This window comes from Dryobates pubescens, chromosome Z, assembly GCF_014839835.1.
Source record: "Dryobates pubescens isolate bDryPub1 chromosome Z, bDryPub1.pri, whole genome shotgun sequence".
NCBI classification, from domain to species: domain Eukaryota; kingdom Metazoa; phylum Chordata; class Aves; order Piciformes; family Picidae; genus Dryobates; species Dryobates pubescens.
Genome location: NC_071657.1, coordinates 19,424,351 through 19,450,865, shown reverse-complemented (window position 1 = coordinate 19,450,865; position 26,515 = coordinate 19,424,351). Strand labels below are relative to the sequence as shown.

Genomic DNA, 26,515 nt, shown 5'->3' with positions numbered 1-26,515 from the left:
AGAAACTGATGTTTTCAAAGCCTGCAACAGGAATCATTTCCAGTCAGTATCTTAACAAACTGGCATAAAATATGCTGCTTCTGCACAACAGTGTTTGAGCAAGGACCAAATAATGTATTCATTTTGTGTGAATTTGACACATTCATAATATATTTAATAATTCACTAGATGTTTATTAATGTAAACAAGTGAAAAAAAAGAAAAATCAGTAAAATTTGGTTTGTATTGGAAAAAAAATCATTCAGCTTAGCTAAAAGTGATTTGAGTGGAAGAGAATCTATTTATTTACTGGAATGAAGATGAAATTGCCTATTTCTTACTTGCTTAGGTTACCTTTAATTTCAAAGCCAAAAAAAGAAAGGAAAAAAATGGGAGGTATATAATTTTAGGTTGCTAGTTTCAAATACACTGTTCATTAAATGTCTCTTGCTTTTTCTTTGGCTATTTCTGGGTATATCTGGTAAGCCACAACAAAACTTTTCAAAGTACGCTGCAGATTACTTTTGTGTTGTTTTGCCTTTTGTAAATTTAGTAATGTAACCTTTGTGAATTCTATAATGTACCACTAAGAATGACCATTTTGTGATTCTTTTAATTAAAGTGTTTCTATGCCATGTTTATTCCTAGTGGTTTATGCCACTCCTTTTTTTCTTTATAATTAATGTTGATTTTGAACATTTTTTCTGTCTCATGACTTCTTTTCCCCCCTACACTTACTTCCCTTTGGCTGACGGTACAACTTGCTTCCATCTTCACAGCATCTATGAGCAGTGTTTCATGTTCAAGTTTTTACTTTATTACCTACCAGCTGAAGTGGAAGTATCACTTATAAGTGTAACTGTAATGGTTCAAGTAGTAACATATAGTTTGTTTCCCATGTCCCTTTTAGCTGGGAATAATGCTGAAAAGATATAAAAAAGAATAAACAAGTTTTCCACATTTATTCAATTCATTTCTGGGATCTTGAAAAGCACATAAGAGAAGTCTTTCAAAATACCCTTCAGAAAAGCAATTCAAGTTAGAAAATTTTAATTCAAAAATAGTGTGAAGTTTGCTTCTTTTGCTTCATTCTCACTTGACAGTGTATGTCAGATAACAGTTTTTTCTCTGATAATGTGAAAGTCCTGGTGTAAAGCGTTTTGGAATATAAAAACATGAAATAGCTGTGCTGGATTTTTCCATAAACTTTTCCATGATCAGTAATAGCTCTTCCACCTTAAATGCTTTCTTAACCTTAAAGTTTCAGAAGGCTGAGAATTACATCTCTTTCTGGTCTAGTATCCAATAGTAATTAAACACATGGAGCAGCTTATCAGACAGATCTGCATTGACTTGCAGCTTCTTTTCAAGTAAATTGAAGTCCAACCTTCTGTAGTTGTATCAACTCTTCAGGCTTTGTTCTGAGAGACATCAAGGACATTGTTAAAATCTAAATTGCCATGGGGCAAAGAAGGTGTTGCAAAGTGTGACCGTTTGAGGCTGTGCCTTTAAGAAAGGCAGTGTTGGGAACACTCTGGCTGAATGTTTTCGGTACTAGAACAGAAACACTGAGATATTCTAAATGAATTTCATTGGTGGATGGGCAAAATGCAACTTTAAATTGTAGGGCAGTTGGTATTTTTTCTCAGTTTGAGTTTCAGCCTGTTCTGCCTGCCTGCTTCTCAGCAAGCTAGCTGGAGCTGACCTTGAGATAAGAAAAACTAATCCTGCATGTGCTTTTGAAGCTTAATAACAATTCTTTTCCTTAATAACTTGCCTTTCTTTCTCTAGCCCCTTTTTGGGAAAAAAGGGAGGTAGGGGGGAAGAGAAGGGGTTAAGGGAGGGAAACCCTCCTCTCAAGGAGGGAACTTTGTTGTGTTATTTTTTTCTTTGCTGTAGATTTCTGTATATATATTGTAAATACCTGTATATATTGTGTTTTATATATAATCTGCTTCCTATATATGCTTGTAAATATAGTCTGCTTCTCCGACTGAGTCTAGCTGTGGTTTTCTTTCTCTGTGGGAGAGGGAGAGCTAGGCCCTCTCTCAACCTACAACATTATTGGCTGCCCAGCTCTGGGCTTGGTGATAAATTAGTTTGATTTCATTGCTTGCTTGACTCAGAGAAGTAAACATGAAGGTGTTTTGGCTTTTAGAGCATCTGTTCTTCTCTGTTCTTGGAGTATTGATCTACAAATATTGCTTGGGTTTGATTATCGACCAGATAGGTAAATATATAATGCAAAAATTATATTTATGGTTTAAGTACAAGATTCAGCTTCTATATGATCGGTGCCTAGAATTCTTTTGTCTTAGAAGATACAGGAATGTGACCTCCAGCACTCTCCCAATTGAGATAAGGGAGTTTAAGATTCCAGTCAGTGAAAGGGTAATTTTAAGTGATGGCTGGGATCCAAAGTCGATTTTCTCGATGTGTGTAATCCTGCTGCTGGTGATAACTAATGTGTATTTGTTAGTAGCATTGTACCGGGAGAAAAAAGTTTCTAAGGCATGTTTTATTGTAAAAGAAAAGAAAACACCACCCTGGCTCTGTTCCAGAAACATGTAGTGATGAGGACAGTGGAGAATCTGTGTCAGTTAAAGCTGAAAAGTCTATCGGAAAGGCAGCTTTGAACGGCACTGTTGCTGATTCTGGCAAGCAGCCAGGGGCTGCAACAGCTCCAAACATGGCGGCTCCCATGTCACCAGCTGCCGCCATTAACGAGGCAAAGGCATTTCCTCTTTCTTCCATGGCAGGACCGGAAGCGTCCTTCAAAGCAGCTAATCTGTCTCGAAGTCTATCAGCTTCTGATAAGGCAGCTGTAAACCCAAACACAGCTCCAGTTAAGCAAGTAGCAGTTTTAACAACAAGGAGTGGAAAGCCCAAAGCTGATTCAGGAGCTGATGGGGGAGCACAGCTACGTTCTTCTGCTGGGGAGGAAGAGAAAATTTGTCTTAAAAATATAGCTGAGTTATTGAGATCATCAGAGGATCGAGATGCAGCTCTTGGTAGGACAGCAGCTAGTGGTGGTGCTTCTCAGCTTAAAGGGATCCTTGAGAGAGTGACAGAAAGGTTATTTGGACCACAAGTTGAGGAAGAGGAGGCGAAGAAGAAGATGATATTTCTGACTGTTCTTCGCCTCGTGAAGAATTGAGAAATGTGCATAAGGATTACCTCAGAGCAGATAAGGAGCCAGTTCTCGCTTGGCTTGGTAGATGTTATGATACAGGTGCTCCAGCTCCAATGGTTGGAGACAAGTCAGCAGCTCAGCTAGGAACTCTCTCGAAGGATAATGGAATAGATAGACATCTAGGCAAGGCTCTTAGTAAGATTAATCTCTGGATACACCTTTTAATGGCAGTTCTCATGAGATACCCTTCCCGAGATGATCTTCCATGGAATCGTAAGCCCTGGAATACCATAGATGAGGGAATTAAGCGTCTGAGAGAATTTGCTATTAGAGAGATACTCTATGGTGAACGTGAGTTTCTGAATCCTGATGATACTCCTGTAGGAACTGGTCTTGCAAAATAGCTCATCAAACTTGCTCCTTCTAATTATACAAATATTCTGGCAAGCAGAATTGTGGCAAGAAATTATGGTGGAGCTCCTCCTACGGTTGGCCAATTCACTGATCAAATGAGACAATTGGATGATAGCATGACATGTGTTTCTTTGGTTTCAGCCATTGAAACTGTCTGGAAAAATTGAGAATTGCATGAAAGAGCTGAAGGATGAATTTAAAAACACCATATCCCAATTGACACAAAGAGATAATTCCAATTCCTCCTCCAGGTGTATACAAGTTTCATCTGTGAGGAATAGACGTCCTCCAAGGAGGTTATTCCAAAACAGACCAAACCAAAACAGACCACCAAGGCAATCTCATAGGACTATTTGGATAACTCTGCGTGATCAGTTTGGTGAGAACATGAACAGGTGGGAAGGTCAACCAACTTCTAATCTTTTCAGGAGACTGAGGGAACTGCAAAGTGGCAGCCTCGGGGTAGCAATACCAGAAGGGTAGCTGTTACTTCCACAGTTCCCCAGGACAACTATGATAGCTCCAACAGTGACTCCAGTTCTAATACTGCACCATGTGCTCGTTGCACCTGTGGAAATGTTCCCCATAATTAGGAGTGCCCTGCCTCCCGCCAGGGGGAGGAGAGGGATAATGGAGATGACAGAATCTATTGGGATGTGTACATCCAGTGGCCTGGCACTTCACACTTTCAGAAGTACAGGGCCTTGGTTGACACAGGAGCTCAGTGCACCATATTGCCATCGAATTATCAGGGATCAGAGTCTATAACTATTCTGGGAGTCACTGGTGGATCTCAGGAGTTAAGTAAGGTAGAGGTTAATATAAGTTTAACTGGTAAACAGTGGAGGAAGCATACAGTTGTGACCAGACCTGACGCACCTTGTATTTTGGGAATTGATTTTCTGAGAGAAGGGCATTTCAAGGACCCTAAAGGTTACAAATGGGCTTTTGGAGTAGAATACATAGAATACATAGAATAAACCAGGTTGGAAGAGACCTTCAAGATCACCGCGTCCAACCCATCAACCAATCAAACACCACCCAAACAACTAACCCACGGCACCAAGCACTCCATCAAGTCTCCTCCTGAAAACCTCCAGTGATGGCGACTCCACCACCTCCCCAGGCAGCCCATTCCACTGTGCAATCACTCTTTCTGTATAGAACTTTTTCCTAACATCTAGCCTGAACCTCCCCTGGAGCAGCCTGAGACTGTGTCCTCTTGTTCTGGTACTGGCTGCCTGGGAGAAGAGACCAACATCCGTCTGTCTACAACCTCCCTTCAGGTAGTTGTAGAGAGTAATAAGGTCACCCCTGAGTCTCCTCTTCTCCAGGCTAAGCAACCCCAGCTCCCTCAGCCTCTCCTCGTAGGGCTTGTGTTCCAAACCCCTCACCAACTTTGTTGCTTTTCTCTGGACTCGTTCCAGCAAGTCAACATCCTTCCTAAACTGAGGGGCCCAGAACTGTAGCTTCTGTAGAAATTGATGGACAAAAACTGAAGCTGTCTGCTAGACCTGAGCTTTCTGATAAATCTGCAGTTGTGGGACAACACAAGATTCAGGACATTAAATTGCCAGTTGCTTCTCAGACTGTGCATCACAGACAATACAGAACCAACCGTGACTCTTTGTTGCCCATTCAGAATCTGATTTGTCAGTTGGAGAGTCAGAAAGTCATCAGCAAAACTCATTCACCTTTCAACAGTCCAGTGTGGCCTGTGCAAAAGCAGAATGGAGACTGGCATCTGACAGTGGACTACCAAGCCCTGAATGAAGTAACCCCACCTGTGAGTGCAGCAGTACCAGACATGATGGAACTCCAATATGAGCTGGAATCCAAAGAGGCCAAATGGTATACTACCATAGACATTGCTAATGCCTTTTTCTCTATTCCCATAGCAGAGGAATGCAGGCCTCAGTTTGCTTTCACCTGGAGAGGAATCCAGTACACTTTCAACAGATTGCCAGTGGGTTGGATCCAAAGCTCGAGCATCTGTCATGCAGTAATCCACGATGCTCTGGAGGAAGGTGGTGCTCCAGAACACATCCAGTTCATCGATGATATCATCGTCTGGGGTAAAACTGCTGAGGAAGTCTTCGAGAAAGATAACAAAATCATGGACATTCTTCTGAATGCAGGTTTCGCCATCAAGAGAGACAAGGTGAAAGGACCTACCACAGAGATTCATTTTCTGGGAGTGTGGTGGCAGGATGGACGCCGACACATTCCAGTGGGTGTGGTAAATAGAGTCTCCACCATGGCAAATCCCACGAACAAGCAAGAAACTCTACGTTTCTTGGGGATAGTGGGATTTTGGAGACTGCACATTCCTGGATACAGTCACATTGTGAAACCTCTGTATGATGTGACTCGAAAGAGGAACAGTTTCCACTGGGGACCTGAACAACAAGCAGCCTTTGACCAGATAAAGCAAGAGGTAGTTCAAGCAGTGGGTCTGGGACCTGTCCGAGATGGTCCAGACATTAAAAACATCTTGTACACGGCTGCAGGTGACAATGGTCCAACCTGGTGCTTGTGGCAAAGAGCTCCAGGTGAGACACGTAGACGACCTCTTGGTTTCTGGAGTCGAGGTTACAGAGGTTCAGAGGCTAATTATACTCCAACAGAGAAAGAGATTCTAGCTGCCTATGAAGGAGTGAAAGCAGCTTCTGAGATGATTGGAACTGAATCACAACTTCTCTTAGCTCCCTGCACACCACATCATGCCACAGATTCCACCTGGTCCAAGGGGATGGCTCTGATAACACAGAGAGCCCGAATGGGAAATCTTGAAAGACCTGGTCTGGTGGAGGTAATCTCAAGTTGGCCTGAAGATACCAACTGTACTAAACCTCCAGAGGAGAGAGTAACTCGTGCTGAGGAAGCTCCTCCTTACCAAGGACCTTTGTGATGATGAAAAGAAATATGCTTTGTTCACAGACGGTTCCTGTCGTCTCGTCAGGAACAAGCGAAGGTGAAAGTCTGCAGTGTGGAGTCCGACATGCCAAGTTGCAGAGGCGAAGGATGGAGAAGGAGAATCCAGTCAGTTTGCAGAGGTAAAAGCTGTGCAGCTAGCTCTCGATGTAGCTGAACAGGAGAGATGTCCAAAGCTTTATCTCTACACCGACTCATGGATGGTAGCCAATGCTCTATGGGGTTGGCTGAAGAACTGGAAAAAGAATGGTTGGCAGAGGAAAAGAAAACCCATTTGGGCAGCTGAACTGTGGCAAGACATTGCTGATTGAGTCGAGAGAATTCCAGTGAAGGTGAGACACATTGATGCTCACATTCCTAAGAGCAAAGCTACTGAGGAACAGCAACACAACCATCAGGCAGACTTAGCTGCAAGAGTTTCTCAAGTAGACAAGGACTCTGATCTTGATCTCGACTGGAAACACCGAGGTGAGATATTCTTAGCTCGGTGGGCTCACAATTCATCAGGACATCAAGGCAGAGATGCAACTGTGCTGGGTTGAGGCAGCCCCCTCTCCACACCACAGGCAGGAATAAAAACACTCAGACAAACGGATTGCAAAAGTGATGAAAATTTAAATAGAAAGCAGTGAAATGTTACAGAAAACCCAAAGCGCAGTGACAAAAGATCCCAAAGCAAACCCAGAGACATCCCATTCCCACCTGAGGGTACACCCAAGACCCTCAGGGCTCCTTCTTCCCCCTCCCTCTGCTGGGCTAGTCTCAGCTGGCCAGGCCTGAGACTGCCCATCCCCCTGTGGCCTTTGGCCTAGCCAGGCCCAAAGCCAGGCGACATCTCCCCCAGTTACTGGCTGATGGAGGAGGAAGAAAAGAGAAAGTGCTAGACCCCGCACTGGATCTTATAGTGGTGCAAAGAATTATGGTAGGAAATACACACAATTTCCTGTGTCCATCCCTGTGGGCTGAACTTCTGGACACAGGAAGTGAACACATCAGGGGGCACCCAGCTCAAACTACAACAGCAACATACCAGTGGGCTCGTGACAGATCCATAGACATTTCCATGAATGCTATCACACAGGTCATCCATGACCGTGACATTTGTGCTGCTATTAAGCAGGCAAAGCGAATTAAGCCCTTATGGTATGGTGACAGATGGTCCAAGTACAGGTATGGTGAAGCTTGACAGATTGACTACATCATTCTACCACGTTCTGGTTCTGGTAAGCAATACGTGCTTACTATGGTAGAGGCGAACACCGGATGGCTGGAAACTTATGCAGTTCCACATACAACTGCACGCAACACCATTTTCGGTCTGGAGAGACAGATCCTGTGGAGACACGGAACTCCAGAGAGGATTGAGTCAGACAACGGAACTCATTTTAAAAACAACCTTGTAAAGAGCTGGGCAAAAGAGCATGGTATTGAGTGGATATTCCATATTCCTTACTATGCACCAGCTGCAGGGAAGATTGAACGCTACAACGGTTTGTTGAAGACCACTCTCAAAGTCATGGGGCGTGGATCTTTGAAAAACTGGGAAAAACATTTAGCACAGGCAACCTGGCTGGTGAATAGTAGAGGTTCAGTGAACCGAGCTGGACCAGCACATTCAGATCTGCTACAGAAAGTAGAAGTTGATAGAGTTCCTGTTGTTAGAAAAAAGAATCTGTTAGGTAAAACTGTTCGGGTATTTTCGCCCTCAGGAGAGGCTAAACCTGTCCGAGGGGTGGTTTCAGCTGAAGGTCCTGGTCACACTTATTGGGTAATGCAAGAGAATGGTGAAATTCGGTGTATTCCACAAAGAAATTTAACTTTAGCTGAGAGAGTTTAATTCCCGACTGTTGTACAGCTACATCGCGTCCAAAGGAAGAATCCATGAGGAATCTACGGTGCACGAACCCTGAGAGCCCTGAGTCAATTGAGAGTCCCTGTATCCCTGTTTCCTTTTCTTCGCTTCGTCTGCGGAGAGACAAACAGTTTTCCATTATTCTTATTTTCTTGATTTTTTTGGACTTCTGAACCATCTACATCTGAGTATAGCCAGAACAGACTATGAACTTTACTCACGAACTGTAAATATTGTCCTGGATTGGATGGACAGTACGAACAGCCAATGAAATTGTTTAGAAAGGGGTGGACTGTGACCGTTTGAGGCTGTGCCTTTAAGAAAGGCAGTGTTGGGAACACTCTGGCTGAATGTTTTCGGTACTAGAACAAAAACACTGAGGTATTCTAAATGAATTCCATTGATGGATGGGCAAAATGCAACTTTAAATTGTAGGGCAGTTGGAATTTTTTCTCAGTTTGAGTTTCAGCCTGTTCTGCCTTCCTGCTTCTCAGCGAGCTAGCTGGAGCTGACCTTGAGATAAGCAAAACTAATCCTGCATGTGCTTTTGAAGCTTAATAACAATTCTTTTCCTTAATACCTTTCTTTCTCTCTCTAGCCCCTTTTTGGGAAAAAAGGGAGGTAGCGGGGGAGAGAGGGGGTTAAGGGAGGGAAACCCTCCTCTCAAGGAGGGAACTTTGTGTGTATTTTTTTTCTTTGCTGTATATTTCTGTATATATATTGTAAATACCTGTATATCTTGTGTTATATATCTAATCTGCTTCCTATATGTGCTTGTAAATATAGTCTGCTTCTCCAACTGAGTCTAGCTGTGGTTTTCTTTCTCTGTGGGGGAGGGAGAGCTAGGCCATCTCTCAACCTACAACACAAAGCAAACAGAATACTATTAAATTAAGTTTGTCCTCAGGTCATACATTATGTTGCTTAAGGAACACTCATTGTTCCTTAGTTTTATTGTTTCTAGCATCTGTTGTAGATACTGAAACAGATTGACACAAATTGAGTACATTTTACAAGAGGAACTTAATCGTATATTCACTTAGCTGAAAATAATCCCTCTAATTTCTGCTAACAGTTATTTGGCCTCCAGAGGCAAAATAAGTCCGTCCTTTCACATTTGCTAATACTCATATGGTAAAAGCACTTCTCATAAGGATTTCAATAATTTCGCTTTTGCAAATTTGATTTTGCAAACTAGACACAGTGCATGGGCACCCAGAGTTGTAAAATGGGAAGCCATGCAAAATACTTGTCTGTACAGAGATCAGGCACCAGGTAAAAGGCTGAAAAAATTACTTTCCTTAGGGGCATTCCTCAAGCACCATCTATTTTTACTTTCTCTTCAGTCTGTTTAGAGGATTTAAGGGTCTGGCAAGAATTCCATCCTTGTGGCTGAAGAATTACTTTTTCCCTTTAATCTTGCTACAGTTATGTACAACAGTATTGCAATTGTTGTATATGGCTTTTCACTGATGTTGCTTGTAAACCCATCTGATATAAACACTGCCCAGAAAATGACTTCACGTTGCAGTCTCAAAATTATTAAGACAGTTCCATTTCAATGTAACTACTGAATCAAATCTGAAAATTCTTGTCATTCTGTCATGTTTAAAAACATTCAGCACTTAAATGTGCATAGATTTTCAGTCTCCTGCAGTTCAAGTCAGAGTCACAGAATGGTCAGGGTTGGAGACAATCTCTGAGAGATCCTGTAGATTTTCCATTTGAAGATTGATCAGATCACATGCATTGGGTGTGGAGTGTAACTATTAAGTCATCAAAACTGGTTTGAAGCAATTATAGCAGGAACTAAGTCAAACAGATCCTTTAAAATACATGGGGACTTAATTCTGCTCTGTAAAGTTCTGACATGTGGACAGATCATCTTAAATCATAACTGGCATTCATTATTGAAGTAGTCAGGGGAAAATTGTATTTTTGTTATATGTTGTGTTTTGTTCCTTAATGACTTAATTATCCATAATGTATGTGTGTGCTTTATAAAGACCACAACCTGTGTTTAGAGAGGTGTGCAGAAGTAAAGGAATAGGAATTAATACTGGGCAAACCTGTATGTATATTTTGTCTTCTGGCTAAATGTTGATTTTCTCCTTTTCATTAATGAGCAATATTAAAATGTTGAAAGAAGAAAGCTTGTATAAGAATCTAGTAAACTTGTATTTAAAAACAAAACAGGCAAGCAAAGAAGAAAGTCAGAAAGACTGGCTTTTCTGTATACTCCCATTAGCCAGATTTTACCTCAAAATTTTAATACATATTTTGCAAAAATGTTGTAACAATGAACACTATGTAACTATATTGAAAAATTTACAACTATAGAAATGTAGTTCATGAAGGATTGGTGTAAAATTTCTATTGGATTTTTTCTTGATAGTCTGCATGTTAACTTTCTCATATACTACTCAGGTATGCAGTATCTTTATGATACCCATTTAAAATGTTTCAAACAACTATAAATATATTCTGTCTGTAACACTTAATGAAAATACTCTTAATGTATTTTTAATACTTGTAGAAATTGAATTTTGTGTGCTTTACCTGAAGTTTGGTATGGGTGATACCTCGTTTGCCTTTACCTCAGTAATGTGATTCAGGGATGTATATGCTCCTGTAATATCTAGGCCTTTTCTTAAATGTAGTTTGGTGCATTATACAAAGCATATTATCTGAAAGAAATGAGTTATGATTTAGCCCACAACTAATAAATGTTTTTTGCTTTCACAAAATGCCTCTTAGGTTTAGCCTTTAAGGTGGTTTTGTAGACAAATGTAATCTCTTCATCTTCTATGGGTGTAGATCTGATACACAAGAACCTAGTGACTTATTTTGCATAGAGGACTGGATAGGTTCTTTAACCAAGGCCAGGGAACTGTGCCCACCTTCTCAAATATATGCTCTCTTCAAACCTTGTTTCATAGTTAACCTTTTTTTATGGATATCAGTGCCTATTCTGTACGTACATATGGTTAATAACATCTTAATAGTGAGACATGTCCCATTTCTGTATGTAATAGATCTCTTTTGCTTGCGGAGCTTGAGAAGGAAGAGAAAGAAAAGGATTGGTATTATGCCCAGCTTCAGAACCTGACTAAAAGGATTGATAGTCTCCCCCTTACTGAAAATGTAAGTATATTCAGTATGCTTGAAAAAATCTTGAGGAAGTGCAGCCCGTTCCCAGAGTCACTGGCAGCTATATCTGTGTTGCAGGTTTTATATTGTCACCCCAGTTTCATAGGTAATGAATTAACTTAGCTCTTCGTATGATCAGAATGTTTTACTTAACATCTGCAATAAATCTCTTTGGTAATTTATATTCATTACTGCTAACTCCCTGCACAACTGAATGACAGATCCCATTCTTTTAAGTAGTAGCATTTTATGTATTTGTAATTGATTGTCTGGTTTTGACTGAATTGACCTTGGTGAAGTCTTCTGGGAGGACTGCTCTTGGAGAGTCAATTATTTGCAAACTGAGTAACAGTCCAAAAACAGTGAAGAGCCTGCCTTGAAAGACTGCATTCATTGGAATATCTTCCCTTAAGCCACATTATTGTTCCTGAGTGGAATACTTTTGTTTTGTTTTGTTTTGTTTTACTTTAAAAATAGGATAGATAGCAGTAGTATACCATCCTGTATGCTGTAGTTCAATACCTCTGAGTATTTTAGAACGTAATGATTCGTATGGCATGCATAACCATTTTGTGGCATGCTGACATACGTTAGTAGCCAGGCATTCCAGTGTTGTCATGAATCATACTGTTTTGGTGCTTATCTGTCAGATTGGTTGAGAGCATATGGGTAAAGATTGAAGGGAAGACAGGGGAAGTTGATGTTACTGTAGGGATCTGCTACAGGCCACCTGACCAGCAGAGCCAAGCAGATGATGCCCTCCACAGGCAAATAGAAGTGGCTTCGCATTCACAAGCCCTGGTCCTCATGGGGGATTTCAACCACCCTGACTTCTGCTGGAGGGGCGACACAGCTAGGTACCAGCATTCCAGGATGTTCCTGGAATGCATAGATGACAACTTCCTCCTCCAAGTGGTAGAGGAATCAATGAGAAAAGGTGCTGTGCTGGACCTTGTTCTCACCAATAGGGAAGGGCTGGTGACCAGTGTGAGACTCAGGGATAACCTTGGCTGCAGTGACCATGAAACAATGGAATTTAAGATCCTCAAGGCAACTAGGAGGGTGTATCCCAAGCTTACAACCCTGGATTTTAGGCATGCAGACTTTGATCACTTCAGGGATCTGCTGGCCAAAGTATGGTGGGACAGAGCCCATGAGGGAAGAGGGGCCCAGGACAGCTGATCTGTTCAAGGATCACCTTCTCCATGCCCAGGATCAAAGTATACTCACAAAGAGGAAAGCAGGAAAGAATGGTAGAAGACCTGCCTGGATGAGCAAGGAGCTCCTGGACATGTTGTCACACAAAAAAGAAACTCTACAAGGAGTGGAAGAAAGGACAGCTGGAATGGGGGCATACAAGGAAGCTGCCCGAGCAGCAGGAGCCCTGGTTAGAAAAGCTAAAGCTCAGTTAGAATTAAATCTAGCCAGGGAGATCAAGTGGAACAGTAAAAATTTCTATAGGTGTATTAATGGTAAAAAGAAGACTAGGGAAGGTTGGGCCCCTTCAGAAAGGAAACAGGTGAACTGGTGACAAGTGACATGGAGAAGCCTGAGATTCTCAATGACTTTACCTCAGTCTTTACTGGCAAGGGCTCTGGCTGCACTCCCTAAATAATGGAAGATAATGGCAGGGATTGGAAGAAGGAACTGCCCATTGTGAGTGAACATCGGGGTTGTGACCATCTGAAGAATGTGAAAGTGTTCAAGTCCATGGGACCCACTGAGAGATACACCCATGAGCGCTGAGGGAACTGGCAGATAAGGTTGCTAAACCACTCTCTATTATATTCCAAAAGTCATGGCAGTCTGGGGAGGTCCCCACTGAGTGGAAAAGGGGAAATACAACCCCCATTTTCAAAAAGGGAAAGAAGGATGACCCAGGGAACTAGGCCAGTCAATCTCACCTCTGTGTCTGGTAAGATCATGGAGCAAATCCTCCTGAATTGCTGAGGCAGAAGAATAATGAAGAGGTGATTGGGTACAATCAACATGGCTTCACCAAGGACAAATCCTGCCTGACAAACCTGGTAGCCTTCTATGACAAGGTCACAACATTAATAGATGAAGGCCCAGCAACTGATGTCATTTACTGAGCAAAGCCTTCGACACTGTGCCATGTGACATCCTGGTCTCCAGGCTGGTACAGTGTGGTTTTGATGGATGGACCATTCAGTGGATAAAAAACTGGTTTGATGGCTGCACCCAAAGGGTGGCTGTCAATATGTCCATGTCCAAATGGAGGCCAGTGACAAGTGGAGTCCCTCAGGGACACTACTGGGACAAATCTTGTTTAACATCTTTGTTGGCAACATGGAAAGTGGCAATGAGTGCACCCTCAGCAGGTTTGCTGATGACACCAAGCTGCGTGGTGCAGCAGACACGCTGGAGGGAAGGGATGCCATCCAGAGGGACTTTGACGGGCTGGAGAGGTGGGCACAAGCCAACATCATGAGGTTCAACGAGACCAAATGCAAGGTCCTGCATCTGGGTTGAGGCAATCCCAAGCACCAATATAGGCTGGGCAGTGACTGGCTTGAGAGTATCTCTGAAGAAAAGGACTTGAGGGTGCTGGTGATTCTCCCCCTCTGCTCTGGTGACACCCTTCCTGGAGTACCTCTTCCGTATCTGGAGCCCCTATTACAGGAAGGATCTGGACATGCTGAAGCATGTCCAGAGAAGGGCCACAAGGATGAGTAGAGGGCTGGAGCACCACTCCTGTGAGGACAGAGAGAGACGGGACTATTCAGTCTCTAGAAGAGAGACCTTATTATGGCCTTCCAGTATGTTAGGGGGACCTACAAGAAAGCTGGTGAGGGACTTTTTAGGGTGTCAGGTAATGATAGGACTAGGAGGAATGGAACAAAACTAGAAATGGGTAGGTTCAGATTGGATGTTAGGAAGAAGTTCTCTACGAGGGTGGTGAGGTGCTGGAACAGGTTGCCCAGGGAGGTGGTAGAAGCTCCATCCTTGGAGCTTTTTAAGGCCAGGCTGGATGTGGCTCTTGGCAACCTGATCACAGACTCACAGAATAACCAAGGTTGGAAGAGACTTCAAAGATCGTCAAGTCCAGCCTGTCACCACAGACCTCATGATTACTAAACCATGAGCTTGGCCAGCTCATCTGCCAGCTCTCTTAGCACCCTAGGATGGATCCCATCTGGTCCCATGGACTTGTGAGTATCCAAGTGGCTCAGCAAGTCCCAAACTACTTCCTTGTGGATTTCAGGGGTACTACACTGCTCCCTGATGCCATTGAACAGTTCAGGAGGCCAGTTACCCTTGGAGTCCTCCTGCCTTACTGTTGAAAATCGAGGCAAAGGAAGGTATTTAGAACCTCAGCCTTTTCCCCATCTTTAGTTACAATGTTGCCCTCCAGGTACAATAAGGAGTAGAGGTTCTTCCTCCTCTTTTTAGCATTTGTATTTGTAAAAATACTTTTTTATTATCTTTCACAGAAGTGGCCAGCTTAAGTTCTAACTGGGCTTTTGCCTAATTTTTCTCCTACATGTCCTAACAACATCCCTAAACATAAGACGAGTCGCCTCCCCCCCTTTCCAAAGGCAATACACCCTCTTTTATTTCCCAATTAACTCCTTCAAGAGCTGCTTGCTCATCCAGGCCAGTCACCTTCCCTGGCAGCTCATCTTTTGGCACGTGGGAACTGCCAGTTCCTGTGCCTTCAGTAGCTCCTGTTTGAAGCAGGTCCAACCATCCTGGACCCCTTGGTTCTTAAGGGCTGCTGCCCCAGGTACTTTCAGAATAATTTGCTCAAACAAGCTGAAGTTTGCCCTCCAGAAGTCCAAAGTGAGGGTTCTGTTAATGCTCCTCCTTATTTCCCTGAATATTGAAAACTCCACTATCTCATGATGGCTGCACCCTAGACAGCCTCCCACCACTACGTCTCCCACCAGCCCTTCTCTGTTTGAGAACATCAGGTCAAGCAGAGCCTGACCCTTGGTAGGCTCACTTAACAGCTGCATCAGGAAGCTGTCATCCATACACTCTAGGAACTTTCTGGACTGCCTCCTCTTTGCTGAAGTAGTTTGTAGTTGAACAATGTTACACGTTCTCGTCTTTAATATTGCAGTCATATTTTAAGCTTCTGTTACTATGTTTTACTTTTTTATGAGGTTTGGTGTGGAACGGTAATTGTTCTACTTTTGTGTAGAGAAAGACACAGTTTACATACATGTTATTTACTAAAATGCTTCTCTGTAATTCAATTTCAGTTCTCCTTGCAAACGGATATGACCAGAAGGCAGTTGGAATATGAGGCAAGGCAAATCAGAGCTGCAATGGAAGAACAACTAGGTACCTGTCAGGACATGGAGAAACGAGCACAGGTATAGTTGGTCTTTATTAGAAGGAATGGAAGAAGTTTTCCTGCATTTTTCATAAATTATTGATAGTTACATCTTTAAATTGTGTGTAAACATGGCGATACCTTATTAGTGTTTAGTTAGCTTCTCAAATACAAAACTAGGCATCAGAATGTAGGAAATAACTACTGAGTACCTTCCTCTGCATATTTAAAAGCAAGCTTATGACTGGGCAGATGTAGACAATTCCTTCAAAATAAATTATTTTTAATGATTATTTTCTTATAATCTTTTAAGCATCATAACTTCAAAGAAACATGTATTAGCATCTGTTCTGTTTTATCTCTGTTATGCTGGTTTTATTCATGCTTTTAAATTTGGAATAAAATTAAACTACTGTCATTAAGTTTCTTTAACCAGAAACTTAAGGAATAATCTTTGAAAACAAAGTTTCTCCAATAAAATGTAATTTTTATACCTCTCTAGAAGTTGTTTTCTCTCACCAAGAGTTGTTTTACGTTCATGATGGTAGGTACAATTCTGCGTGAAAATCATGTTGGGTACATTTGGAAGTAGAATGTAAGTGTAGAACCTGTAAGTCACAGAATCACAGAATGTTAGAGCTTAGAAGGGACCTCCAGAGATCATCAAGTCCAACTGCCCTGCCAAAAGCAGGATCACTTAGGGTAGTCCACACAGGGATGTATCCAGGCAGTTTTTGAAAGTCTCCAGTGCCCTCTGGGCAGCCTATTCAAATGCTTTGTCACCCTCACTGTACAGAAGTTCCTGTCATGTTGAGGTGAAACCTTCTGTGTTCAAGTTTGTATCCGTTGTTACTTGTCTTATCACTGCACACCACCAAAAAGAGATTGGCCCTCTCCACTTGACACCCACCCCTTGGATATTTATAGACATTGATCAGATTCTCTCTCGGTCTTCTCAAGACGAAACAGCCTCAGGTCTCTTAGTTTCTCTTCATAGGGTAGATGCTCAAGTCCCCTGATCATGCTCCTGGCTATTGTTGGATTTTCTCCAGCAGATCCCTGTCTCTCTCGAACTGTGGAGCCAAAAACTGGACACAGTATTCCAGGTGTGGTCTCACCAGGACAGAGTAGTGGGGGAAGAGGAACCTCCCTAGACCTGCTGGACACAGTTTTCTTGATGCACCCCAGGACACCATTTGCCCTGTTGGCTCTAAGGGCACATTGTTGTCCCATGGTGAACTTGCTGTCCACTAGGACTCCAAGGCCTTTCTCCATGGAGTTACTTTCCAGCAGGGCAGCTCCTAACCTGTACTGATGTCTGCGGTTATTCCTCACCAGATGCAGGAATGGAATGTAATAATCAGTTAGAGCTGGTTATAAAAATTATTCCCCCAACAGCAGTAGGACAACAATGTGAATAACAGACTCATAGAATTGTTTCAGTTGGAAAAGATCTCATAAGATCAAGTCCACCCATTGACCTAACACTACCATGTCCCGATGTGCCATGTCTACACATTTTTTAAGCACCGACTATTTATAACCAATTCTTTCCAGAGACTTTCAATAACTAGCTTAGTGAAATACTCTGGCTTTTATGGTGAATGTTTAAAAATAAGTCCTTCTGTCATGGGTTGAGTTAATCCTGATGATGAGTGTTCGATACCATGCTTGTCCTCACACCAACTTGAAAATGGAAATTCTGGCTGGAGCAAAGTATCATGGGGCTTGAAGTTGAAATTGTAACATGAGAGGCTTCCTGTTCTGGTTGCTACTTCCAGTTTCGAATTTGGGAATTTTGGGATGTTGGTCTTGCCTGCTGGGCTGGCTGCAGGCTTGGGGACATGGTAGGGGGTCATTTTATCACTGGCTTCTGCTGCTGTTTCTGCCTTTGTTTTTCTGCAAAACATCTCAGGTATTGTATTATTTTCATTAAACTCCTTATCTCAACTGAGGGCTTTTTGTGTTACTTTCAATCTGGGGTGTGTGGGAGGGGTTGCTTGTGAGAGCAGGACACCTTCCAATAAAAAGGGCTCTACTTTCTAGGTACACTCAGCACAAAATGTTGCTACATAATAAACATTTCTTGGTAATTTTTTTTTGTAATGAAAAAAGCTGCTTAAAATTTTGAAGTAATTTTGTGTTAGTTTTCGGAACGTTCACATGATTATAAGTAGCAAAACAAATAACCTACCAACATCAGTGTAGGGATTTTTCTATGTAGGCACACTCAAAGAGACTTAAGTTTAATCTGTCTGGATAATAACTGTCTATGACCTGGAAGATGTATGGCTGTGTTGTCAAGGTTTATCAGCAGTGGTGATGCCTGCATGAATTCAGCTGTGCGGCTTGCATCAACCAGTCCTGAATGACAGCACAGCAGACTAAGTATTGTCTGTGGGTGCTTGGTTAGCCCTGTTACAGAGGAAAGTATATAGCACTGGAACTAGAATGATCTTGTTCTCTTAGTGCTTACAAGTGTAAGCTAGAGTAAGGTGAGCTAAGCTAAATAGGTAGAGTAAGCTGCTGGTGAAATTTTGAATGCACTCAGGCAGAGAATAAATGAATTTTTTGAGAGAAACAATTTGACTAGTTACATCACTATGAAAGTTATGATGATGCTTCTCTGCTTGTTCATTTTTAATTTCAAGGGGGGAAATAATGCTACCAAGATGTTGAATTGTTTTCTAGAACTTACATGGAGTATCTCTACCCTGTAAGATTCAGGGTTTTTTAAAATCATTCTCTGTACTAGCCACAGCATAGTTGCAGCAGAAAATGAGTAGCATTTCAGTCATAGAAAGTGCTGATTCAGAGACATCTATAAAACCCCAGACAAACCAGAAAACTGGCATGTAAATTTCTTTGTATTTAGCCTGTTAAATTCTTTGAGAGTGGTAGTAAGAGAAAATACTCACAGTCCAAAACATTATAGTAATTTAATTCAATCATCTAAATCATTCATACATTAAAGACCTTCTGCAAATCCAGATCTCTTTCAGATCTCAGTAAGGCAAATAGGAATTTAACATTTTAGGCGAAAGGCATGTAATACCAGTTTCAGACAAAAATTATGGAAGTTAATTGGAATTGGTTTTGTGCCTTAATATAAACTGTGTGATGACCTCTTACATCCAAATGAGTATCAGTTCTGAATGTTTGTACTTATGCCTTTCTTTTATTATGAAAACACTTGAATTACCATATGAATTTAAGTCATTTTGTTTGTAGTGAGCTGCATCTGCAATGAACTCTTAATACTCTCATTCTGTGCTGTAAGTAAAAGGGCTGGTTTGGACAAAAATCAAAACATCTAAATAAATTTTATTTCAGGCAAGAGTGGCGAGAATTCAACAAATAGAGAAGGACATTCTTCGTATACGACAGCTCCTGCAATCACAAACAGCTGAAGCAGAGGTTAGTGAGCAATTACTTGCCTTTTTTTAATTATGGTTTGTATCTTTTACTAAAAAAAAGGAATTTATGAATTCAGTGGTAGGCAGGATTATTTCCATCAGACAGTGATGTCACACTGAACTAGTCAATATGCTTAGGCTGTTACTTGCTCTCTTACCAGTGAACTGAGATTGGAATACATGGATTAGTGTTCATTGAACTTTCATCACTAATGATAATCTTTATCAGTTAAAAGGGTAACTTGAAATTTAAATTAAAATGCCCAAGTCCAATGTATTATAAAGACTGAATCTTAGTTTTAGCAAATCATTTTAACACTCAGTTATACATGCCTGTATGGATTTCTGATAAGCACCTTCATAGTTTGCATATCTTTTGTGAGAGATACTATTTTTTTTTTAAAGAGTGAATGAATATAGCTTCTGTCAGACTTCATTATAGAAGCCTGGTGTATTTTCAGTGTTTAAATACTGGGTTCTGTCCTAGGAAATAGGAGATAATGGTTCATGTAAGTTACAAAGTCCATAGTAGTAATTGCCAGGAGCAAGAACCACTCTCATGGTGGAATTTAACTTAGAGGTCAACTTTGGTTTTTGTGCTGATGAATAAAATACAGATTGTATCTTGAGCCTGAAATAGTTCATGGTTTGTCTTCATGCAAAATAATTACTATGAAAGCTCATGGCAGCATCCAGTTACTAAGGGAAAGATGTTTTTCTATTTTGAAAAAGAAGAGTCTCCTGATCCCAGGCTTTGGGGGAATCTCAGGTTTTGTAAGAGAAGCAGACAGTATTATGTATAATCAAAGTTGCTTGGTCTTTTGACACATTGGCCAATTCAGGTGGTTAGACATCCTAATCATTCTGACCCTTTTCTTCTGCAGGCTGAGCTATCTCCACTCCCTCAGCCTCTTTGCATGTTAGAAATGCTCCAGTCTCTTAGACACCATTGTGGCCCAGTGCAGGACTTGCTCCAGTAAATCCCTGTCTTTACTTTGCCGGGGAGGCTGGAATGGGAGACAGCACTGCAAATGAAGCTTTGATGGATAAATAAAGGGGAAGGATGATCTCCCTCAACCTGTTGACAATGCCCTTCTTAATATAGCCCAAGATAATGTTGGACTTCTTGCCATAAAGGTCTATCACTAGTATGTGTCAGCACAGGTCCTGTGCAGCTAAGCTCTTTTCAGTCTGGGCAGCCCTCAGCATGTACTGGTACCTGGAGTTATTCCTCCCCAGGAGCAGGACTTTGCACTTGTCTTGAACCATGCAAGGTTTCCATCAGCCCACTTCTCCCGTATGTTCTCTCAGGTCTGTCTGAGAAGTAGATTAACCACCTGGCATATTAGCTTCCATTTTTCTGTCATCTGCAGACTTGGTGAGGGTGCACTGTGTCCCAGCAGCCATTAATGAAGATGCTGAGCATTACTGCTCCTAGTACTGATCTGGGGTACTGGGGTACATCACTAATGACTTGTCTCCAATGTACTTTGTGTGCCTAATCACAACCCTCTGGTTTTCCAGCCATGTACTGTGCACTTACCTAGTCCATACATTGGTATCTTGTCTGTGATGGTGGTATAGGAAACAGTGTCTGAAGACTTACTCAAGCTGGTTTAAATAACATCAGCTGCTCTTCTGTCACTCACCAGTGTAGTCACTTCGCAGAAAGGTCAGGCATAACTACCTCTTTGGATAACCCATCTGACCTGCCCCCAGTGACATTTATTATGTGTTTAGGAAAGCTTTCCATCACCTTCAGTTGCCAGGAGCTGAGGTGAGGCTGACTAGCTCTTCATATTTCTTCTTTCTGTTCTTGAAGACTGTGACATGTGCTGTCCTCCAGTCTTGAACCTCTGTCTGCTGCCATAACCATTCAAGAGTGGCCATCCCTGTCCCTCAGCACTCACAGGTGCAACCTATGAGGCCAATAAGATGTAGATCTGTCCTTTTTGTTTCAGCTGCCCATAATGTGGTCTTCCTCTAACTTTATCCTCCCCATCAAAGGTTAAGTCTGCTTGCTCCAGACTTTTCTTCTGGTGTCAGGGATCTGGGTTTGTGAAGGGTGGCTTTACTGGTAAAGGCAGAGGAAAACAAGGCTTAAGAGTACTTGTGTCTTGTGTCACCAGGTGTGTCACCAAGAGTACTTGTACTTGTGTACAAGGCTTGTGTCTTGTGTCACCAGGTCCCTATCCTCATTCAGCAGAAGGCCCACATTTCTGCTAGTGTTCCTTTTGCTGTAGTTACAGAGGCCTTTATTTTTCGTTATTCATATCCTCTCATGACTGGACAGCAGGGATTTACTTCTGGATCATCTGTTCAAACTTCTGACTCTTGTATTCTTCCTTTTGAGGCCTAAGTTCCTTTAGGAGCTTCTTGCTTACACATACAAGCCTCCTACTGCCCTTGTGTTGTTACTTCCTTGTTGGAAACTAGTTGTTGCTCCTTCCTTGGCTTAGAGGAGGCATCAGCCAGCTGTCTTGGACCTACCTTCTCTGCAGAGCTTGTATCCCATTGAGTTCTTCCAAGCAGGTAAACAAAGAGGTTGAAATATGCTTTGCAATACAGGTTTGTGGTGCTGTGACCTGTGTACTATTCTCTAGCTGATGTACCTAATGGAGAGATTACAGATCCTGCTACTGTTTACATGCTCTGGTTCTTCACAGATGTGGCTGGTAGTTTGTGTTTCCATCTATGTTTAGTGTTAAAAGGTAATGCAAAGAGAGGGCATACTAGCAGGCATTGTGCAGTGTGTGACCACTATCTACAGTCTGTCAGATGAAAATTTATTTACAGTATTATATATCTATATAAATATATACTTTAATAATCCATATGTGTGTGGATATGTTTTCTCCATTTTCCATAATAGGCATATATAATAAATACTTTATATAAATAATCAGTTTTTTATAAATACCTGCTGTCTGCTGTATGTGTTATTGCTAACTCCTTTGAGCCAGTCTACGTGAAGAAGACAGATTCTGACTTCAAATTACATCAGTGGCTGAACCGGTATAAACTCTTTACTGTGCAATTGTAGGCTTGACATTGAACTGAAGCTGATGACAGAATGGTGTGGGTTGAAAGACACCTATACTATCTAGTCCAACCCCTGTTGGTAGAACAGGTATGCCTAGAACAGGTTGCACAGGAATGTGTCCAGGCTCTCAGTCTGTCCAGGTCTCACTGAATGGTAGCACAGCCTTCTGAGAGTGTCAGCCATTCCTCCCAGCTTTCTATCATCAGCAAATTTGCTGAGTGCACTCTGTCCCTCATCCAGGTCCCAGATGAGTATGTTGAACAAGACTGGACCCACTGCTGGCTGCTGGGGAATACCAATACCTACAGGCCTCCACCTACACACTGCACCCTTGATCACAACCCTCTGAGCTCTCTCATTCAGCCAGTTCTAAATTCAGCTCACCATCCACTCATCTAACTCACACTTCCTATGCTTACCTATGCAGATGTTATGGGAGACAATGTCAAAAGCCTTGCTGAAGTCAAGGTAGACAACATTGACTTCTCTTCCCATTATGACTGTGACAGTAATGTGTATGCATGTTGTGAGAGTGTACTGGGTTTAAAGTCTATGTTAGACAGGTCTTGCTAGTAACAGTTAAAATTATGTCACAAATTAATCTGTGTGTTGTGTTGACTAATTTTTTGAGGTGGCTGGGGAGAGGGAATGGGAAGCCACCTCTTTTATAAATACCTTGCATAGAATAAAATACATTCATTTGAGAGGAGGACAGAGTGTGGAGGAGAGCAGAAGCATTTTTTGTCAAGGAATTAAATACCTCCAGGTTTGTGCTCTAAATGCATCAAACCTTGCTAACAGATACACTATCATCTCCACCCACCCTCCCAAAAACCTCCCTCCCCTCCCCCCCCCCCCCCCCAAAAAAAAAAAAAATTCAAGCCCCAGCCCCAGGAATGTTGTTGGAAGGATTCTTTTGGTCCCTCTCAGGTGACTCTGGGTCAGTGCTAATGACACGAATACTTCTTTCTTCAGGAGACTGAAAATCAGTCACCTAGTGACTGGAAAATTCTGCCTTGAGTTATCCTGGATTCTTAAATCCAGATTTTGTCAAATTCATCATTACACTTGCATTCAAGACTGAAAGTGAGACAGGGATTCAACACATAGTACATTATATTGTATTCAATATGTAGTATGGCAATGCCTGATCTTTACTGAGGCCCCACTCTTGTGTAAGTTTAGTCTTAAATTATCACTTCACATGTATTAGTTAGTTACTGGTTTCTGAAATTCTGTTCAGTGTTAAATATTTCCCAGGTTTGAGGCACTAATGTCTTTATATGAACAAAATGGAGTTAGTATGCCACTGATACTTGTGAGTTTGATCAGCAGGTAACAAGTTTCAAAATCTGTACATTGAAGAGAGGTATGTGCAACTCAACACTACAGAGCCACACAGAAACTGAATTTAATATACCAAGTGTAGTTGAATCTAATTGAGAGGAATACTAGAGTGTTGTCTATTAAGGCAGTAGCCTCTCAGTTGGCGAAATTATATTTGGCCTCAAAACTAATACTTTGAGAAAAATTGTGCTTTGGAGGTAAGGTGATACCTTTTCATCTCCAGGCTTCAAGACAGTTTCATAGACAAGATTATTTATGTCTTTCTGAAAATCTGAAACATTTTAAAGAAAATGTGGCATACTTTATACACTTCATAACTGCTGAGTTCCTCCATTTGTTTTATTAAGAAATTTCAGAAAGGCCTGATTTTCCTGTTGATATCATTATCCCTATCAGTGTAAGACACCAATTTAATTTTTATGTCGATGCACACAAAATTTGGCCTCCTTAAGGAATTGAAACATGTCTGTAGCAGCTTACCAGATGGGTTGAATTTTTGAGAAAATATTAGCTAGATGAGTATGAGGTTAGATGGATTTTATTTGCATCAAGGTGGTTATTCCTGCACTGTTTGTCCTTAAAATTTAGAAGGATTCTTGAAGTACAGATACTCTTCTGTTCACACAGAAGTTGTCTTTGAATGCAAAGCTGTAGTTTCCAATAAATGCACAAACTACATGGCACTGCAGACAGTCAGTTGTTTGCTCCACTTCTGTTGCATTTCTGATAGCAATGTGAGCACAGCTGGTGGGAAATAGTGTTTCTGTATGTCACAGCAAATCCTTTGTTTTTCAGGGCTATAATCCTCAGAGGAAATGCTTCACTTTCATCTTGGGATTTTTCAAAGACATTCAGTCTCAGCTGTTAATTTTTTCAGGCTAAGAGTTGTGAAATACAGTGTTCGGTGGCTGTGAGGATGCAGCATTGATGTATTGCAGTCTAGAAAGCTTTGAATGGTGTAAAGCATATTTTATTTCTGTATGTAATTTCATAAACTGTTATATTAACAGAGAACAACTCAAAGCAAGCATGATTCAGGCTCCCATGATACAGACAGACTTAATGAAGGTCAAGGAGCAGCAGAAATCAGCGTGACAACTAGCAGTACTGGTCAGGTAAATTGATGGGTTTGTTTGTCAATAGTATATTTAAATACTCAAAATGTTTAATCATTATATATTGGTAGGTAGTTTGTGGTGTTTGTATGCCTGTTTGGTTTAGGGAGGTATATTTTTTACTTCTTTCCATCCATACATGAGAAAAGGCCTGTATTTATTGGAAGGAAATGTTTTAATAAGATGAAGTAGGAATACTTGATAATTCAGGGCGCATTTTTATTTTGTTTAAACTGCAGAAAATATGTTATTGCTGTTGAACTGTAATATTAGAAGTATTATTTAATTCTGGAATTCCTAAAAAATTGCACTTTAGAATGTATGAATGAAATATCAGTGATTTTTACTTTCCTTTTAAAAATTTGAACCAAGTGGCAAGTTTATCATTAATGTTTCTTCAATACTGCTTTAGGTACAGATTTAAAACAGTAGTATGTATGAGGTAATAAAGTGTGCTGAAACATAGTTTAAGTGCTTCAATTCTGTTCCTTATATTAGTGAAATATTTTGAGGTACATTAAATTCCTGTCATTTAAAACAAATATTTATCAACATTTTATATGATTTGCCATTTTATATTACCATTTTATTTTATATTATTTACCATGATCATTCCCTTCACGATTTCCAACTGGAGCTGATACTTTCCCACCAGTAACATAGGTTCTTGAAACTTAACACTACAAATTCCATAGTTGAACACATAGGCAAAATACTTTCGTTCCTCCAAGGAAGTAGAATTATTTGAATAGTTCTGAAAGTGTATTGTACAGGAAGATTTACCAGGGAAAGTTGTGGATTGGATAGAGTATTTCACTTGATTAAGCATTAAGCACAGCCCATAATTTTGCTTTTGAAACATCTTTGATCACCATTTGGAATTCAGTTCGATCAGCCATATCTGAGCAATTGCTTGAGGCTCTGACTGTAATTCTTCTACAGCTTTATTATTTGGTAAGAAAATTCATTGCTGCTTTGGAGCTAAAAGCATGATGTTTTTAAATAATTGATGCATTGTGGCTGTATCATTCATCTTCAGTCTATGAACAGGGAGTTTTTCTGAATGTGTTTTGCAGGGAAGGAAGGAAGAAGGGATTGTCAATGTCTTGGCAGACTTACGCAAGTGGGAGATTCGTTCATACTTTATTTGAGGTCTTTGATTGAGGATTTGTGCAATTTTGAACTTTGCCTCAATAAAATGTATAAAACATGCATATTTCTTCCTCCTGGAGGTGGATGATGCTGAGGCACTGAATTTGTGTTAGACATCTGGGGATTATTTACTTTCAGTGCAAGTCCATACAGAGGAGATTTAACAGATTTGGCATAACATTTCTGATAAATCAGCTCAGTATACTTTGAGCAATCACTATTCAGTAGAGTGCAACTGAAACAAAAAAGGTTTTAACCAAATTATTTTGGTTCTAAGTGGTTTTGTAATCATACAGTCAATATTGACTGAAACACTGCCAATCAAATCCAGGATTATTCAAGATTCGCTTACATTCTTTCCTGCACCATCTTGCAGGTCTTTTCTCTTTTCCATCACACTCACTATTCTGCTGCTAAAGTACCTTTTTTTTTCAGCCTTTTTGTTTTGCAAGTTTTGTTAGAGGCATTTGCAAGTTGGGGGAATTCAGTAAAATTATCTATTTTGCTAAGAAAGTATATCACAAAGTAGGGGGAATTACCTAACTGATAAATAACAAGCATAGTGAAACAATGAGTGAAAGCCAGTAAAGTATAAAAGGAGAGAACAAGGTGAAGTAGACAGACAGGAGAAGACGGTGAAAGAAGGTCAAGGCAAGGGTCTTTGTAGCATCTCCTGG

The 26,515-nt window shown here is 41.1% G+C and overlaps 1 protein-coding gene across 5 annotated transcripts in view; it reads left to right on the top strand.

The window, feature by feature from the left end:
* Nucleotides 1–26,515, top strand: part of APC (APC regulator of WNT signaling pathway) — an 80,529-nt gene that overhangs the window by 28,987 nt on the left and 25,027 nt on the right. For 2 of the 5 annotated variants that reach the window (XM_009896059.2, XM_054177936.1), the window contains exons 4-7: nucleotides 11,348–11,456; nucleotides 15,692–15,805; nucleotides 19,099–19,182; nucleotides 24,582–24,686. In XM_009896059.2, the coding sequence (XP_009894361.2) occupies nucleotides 11,348–11,456; nucleotides 15,692–15,805; nucleotides 19,099–19,182; nucleotides 24,582–24,686 (412 nt within the window). Of the gene's footprint in view, nucleotides 1–11,347; nucleotides 11,457–15,691; nucleotides 15,806–19,098; nucleotides 19,183–24,542; nucleotides 24,687–26,515 lie in introns of those variants that run through there. The other 3 variants (XM_054177935.1, XM_054177934.1, XM_054177933.1) reach the window with 2 other exon arrangements.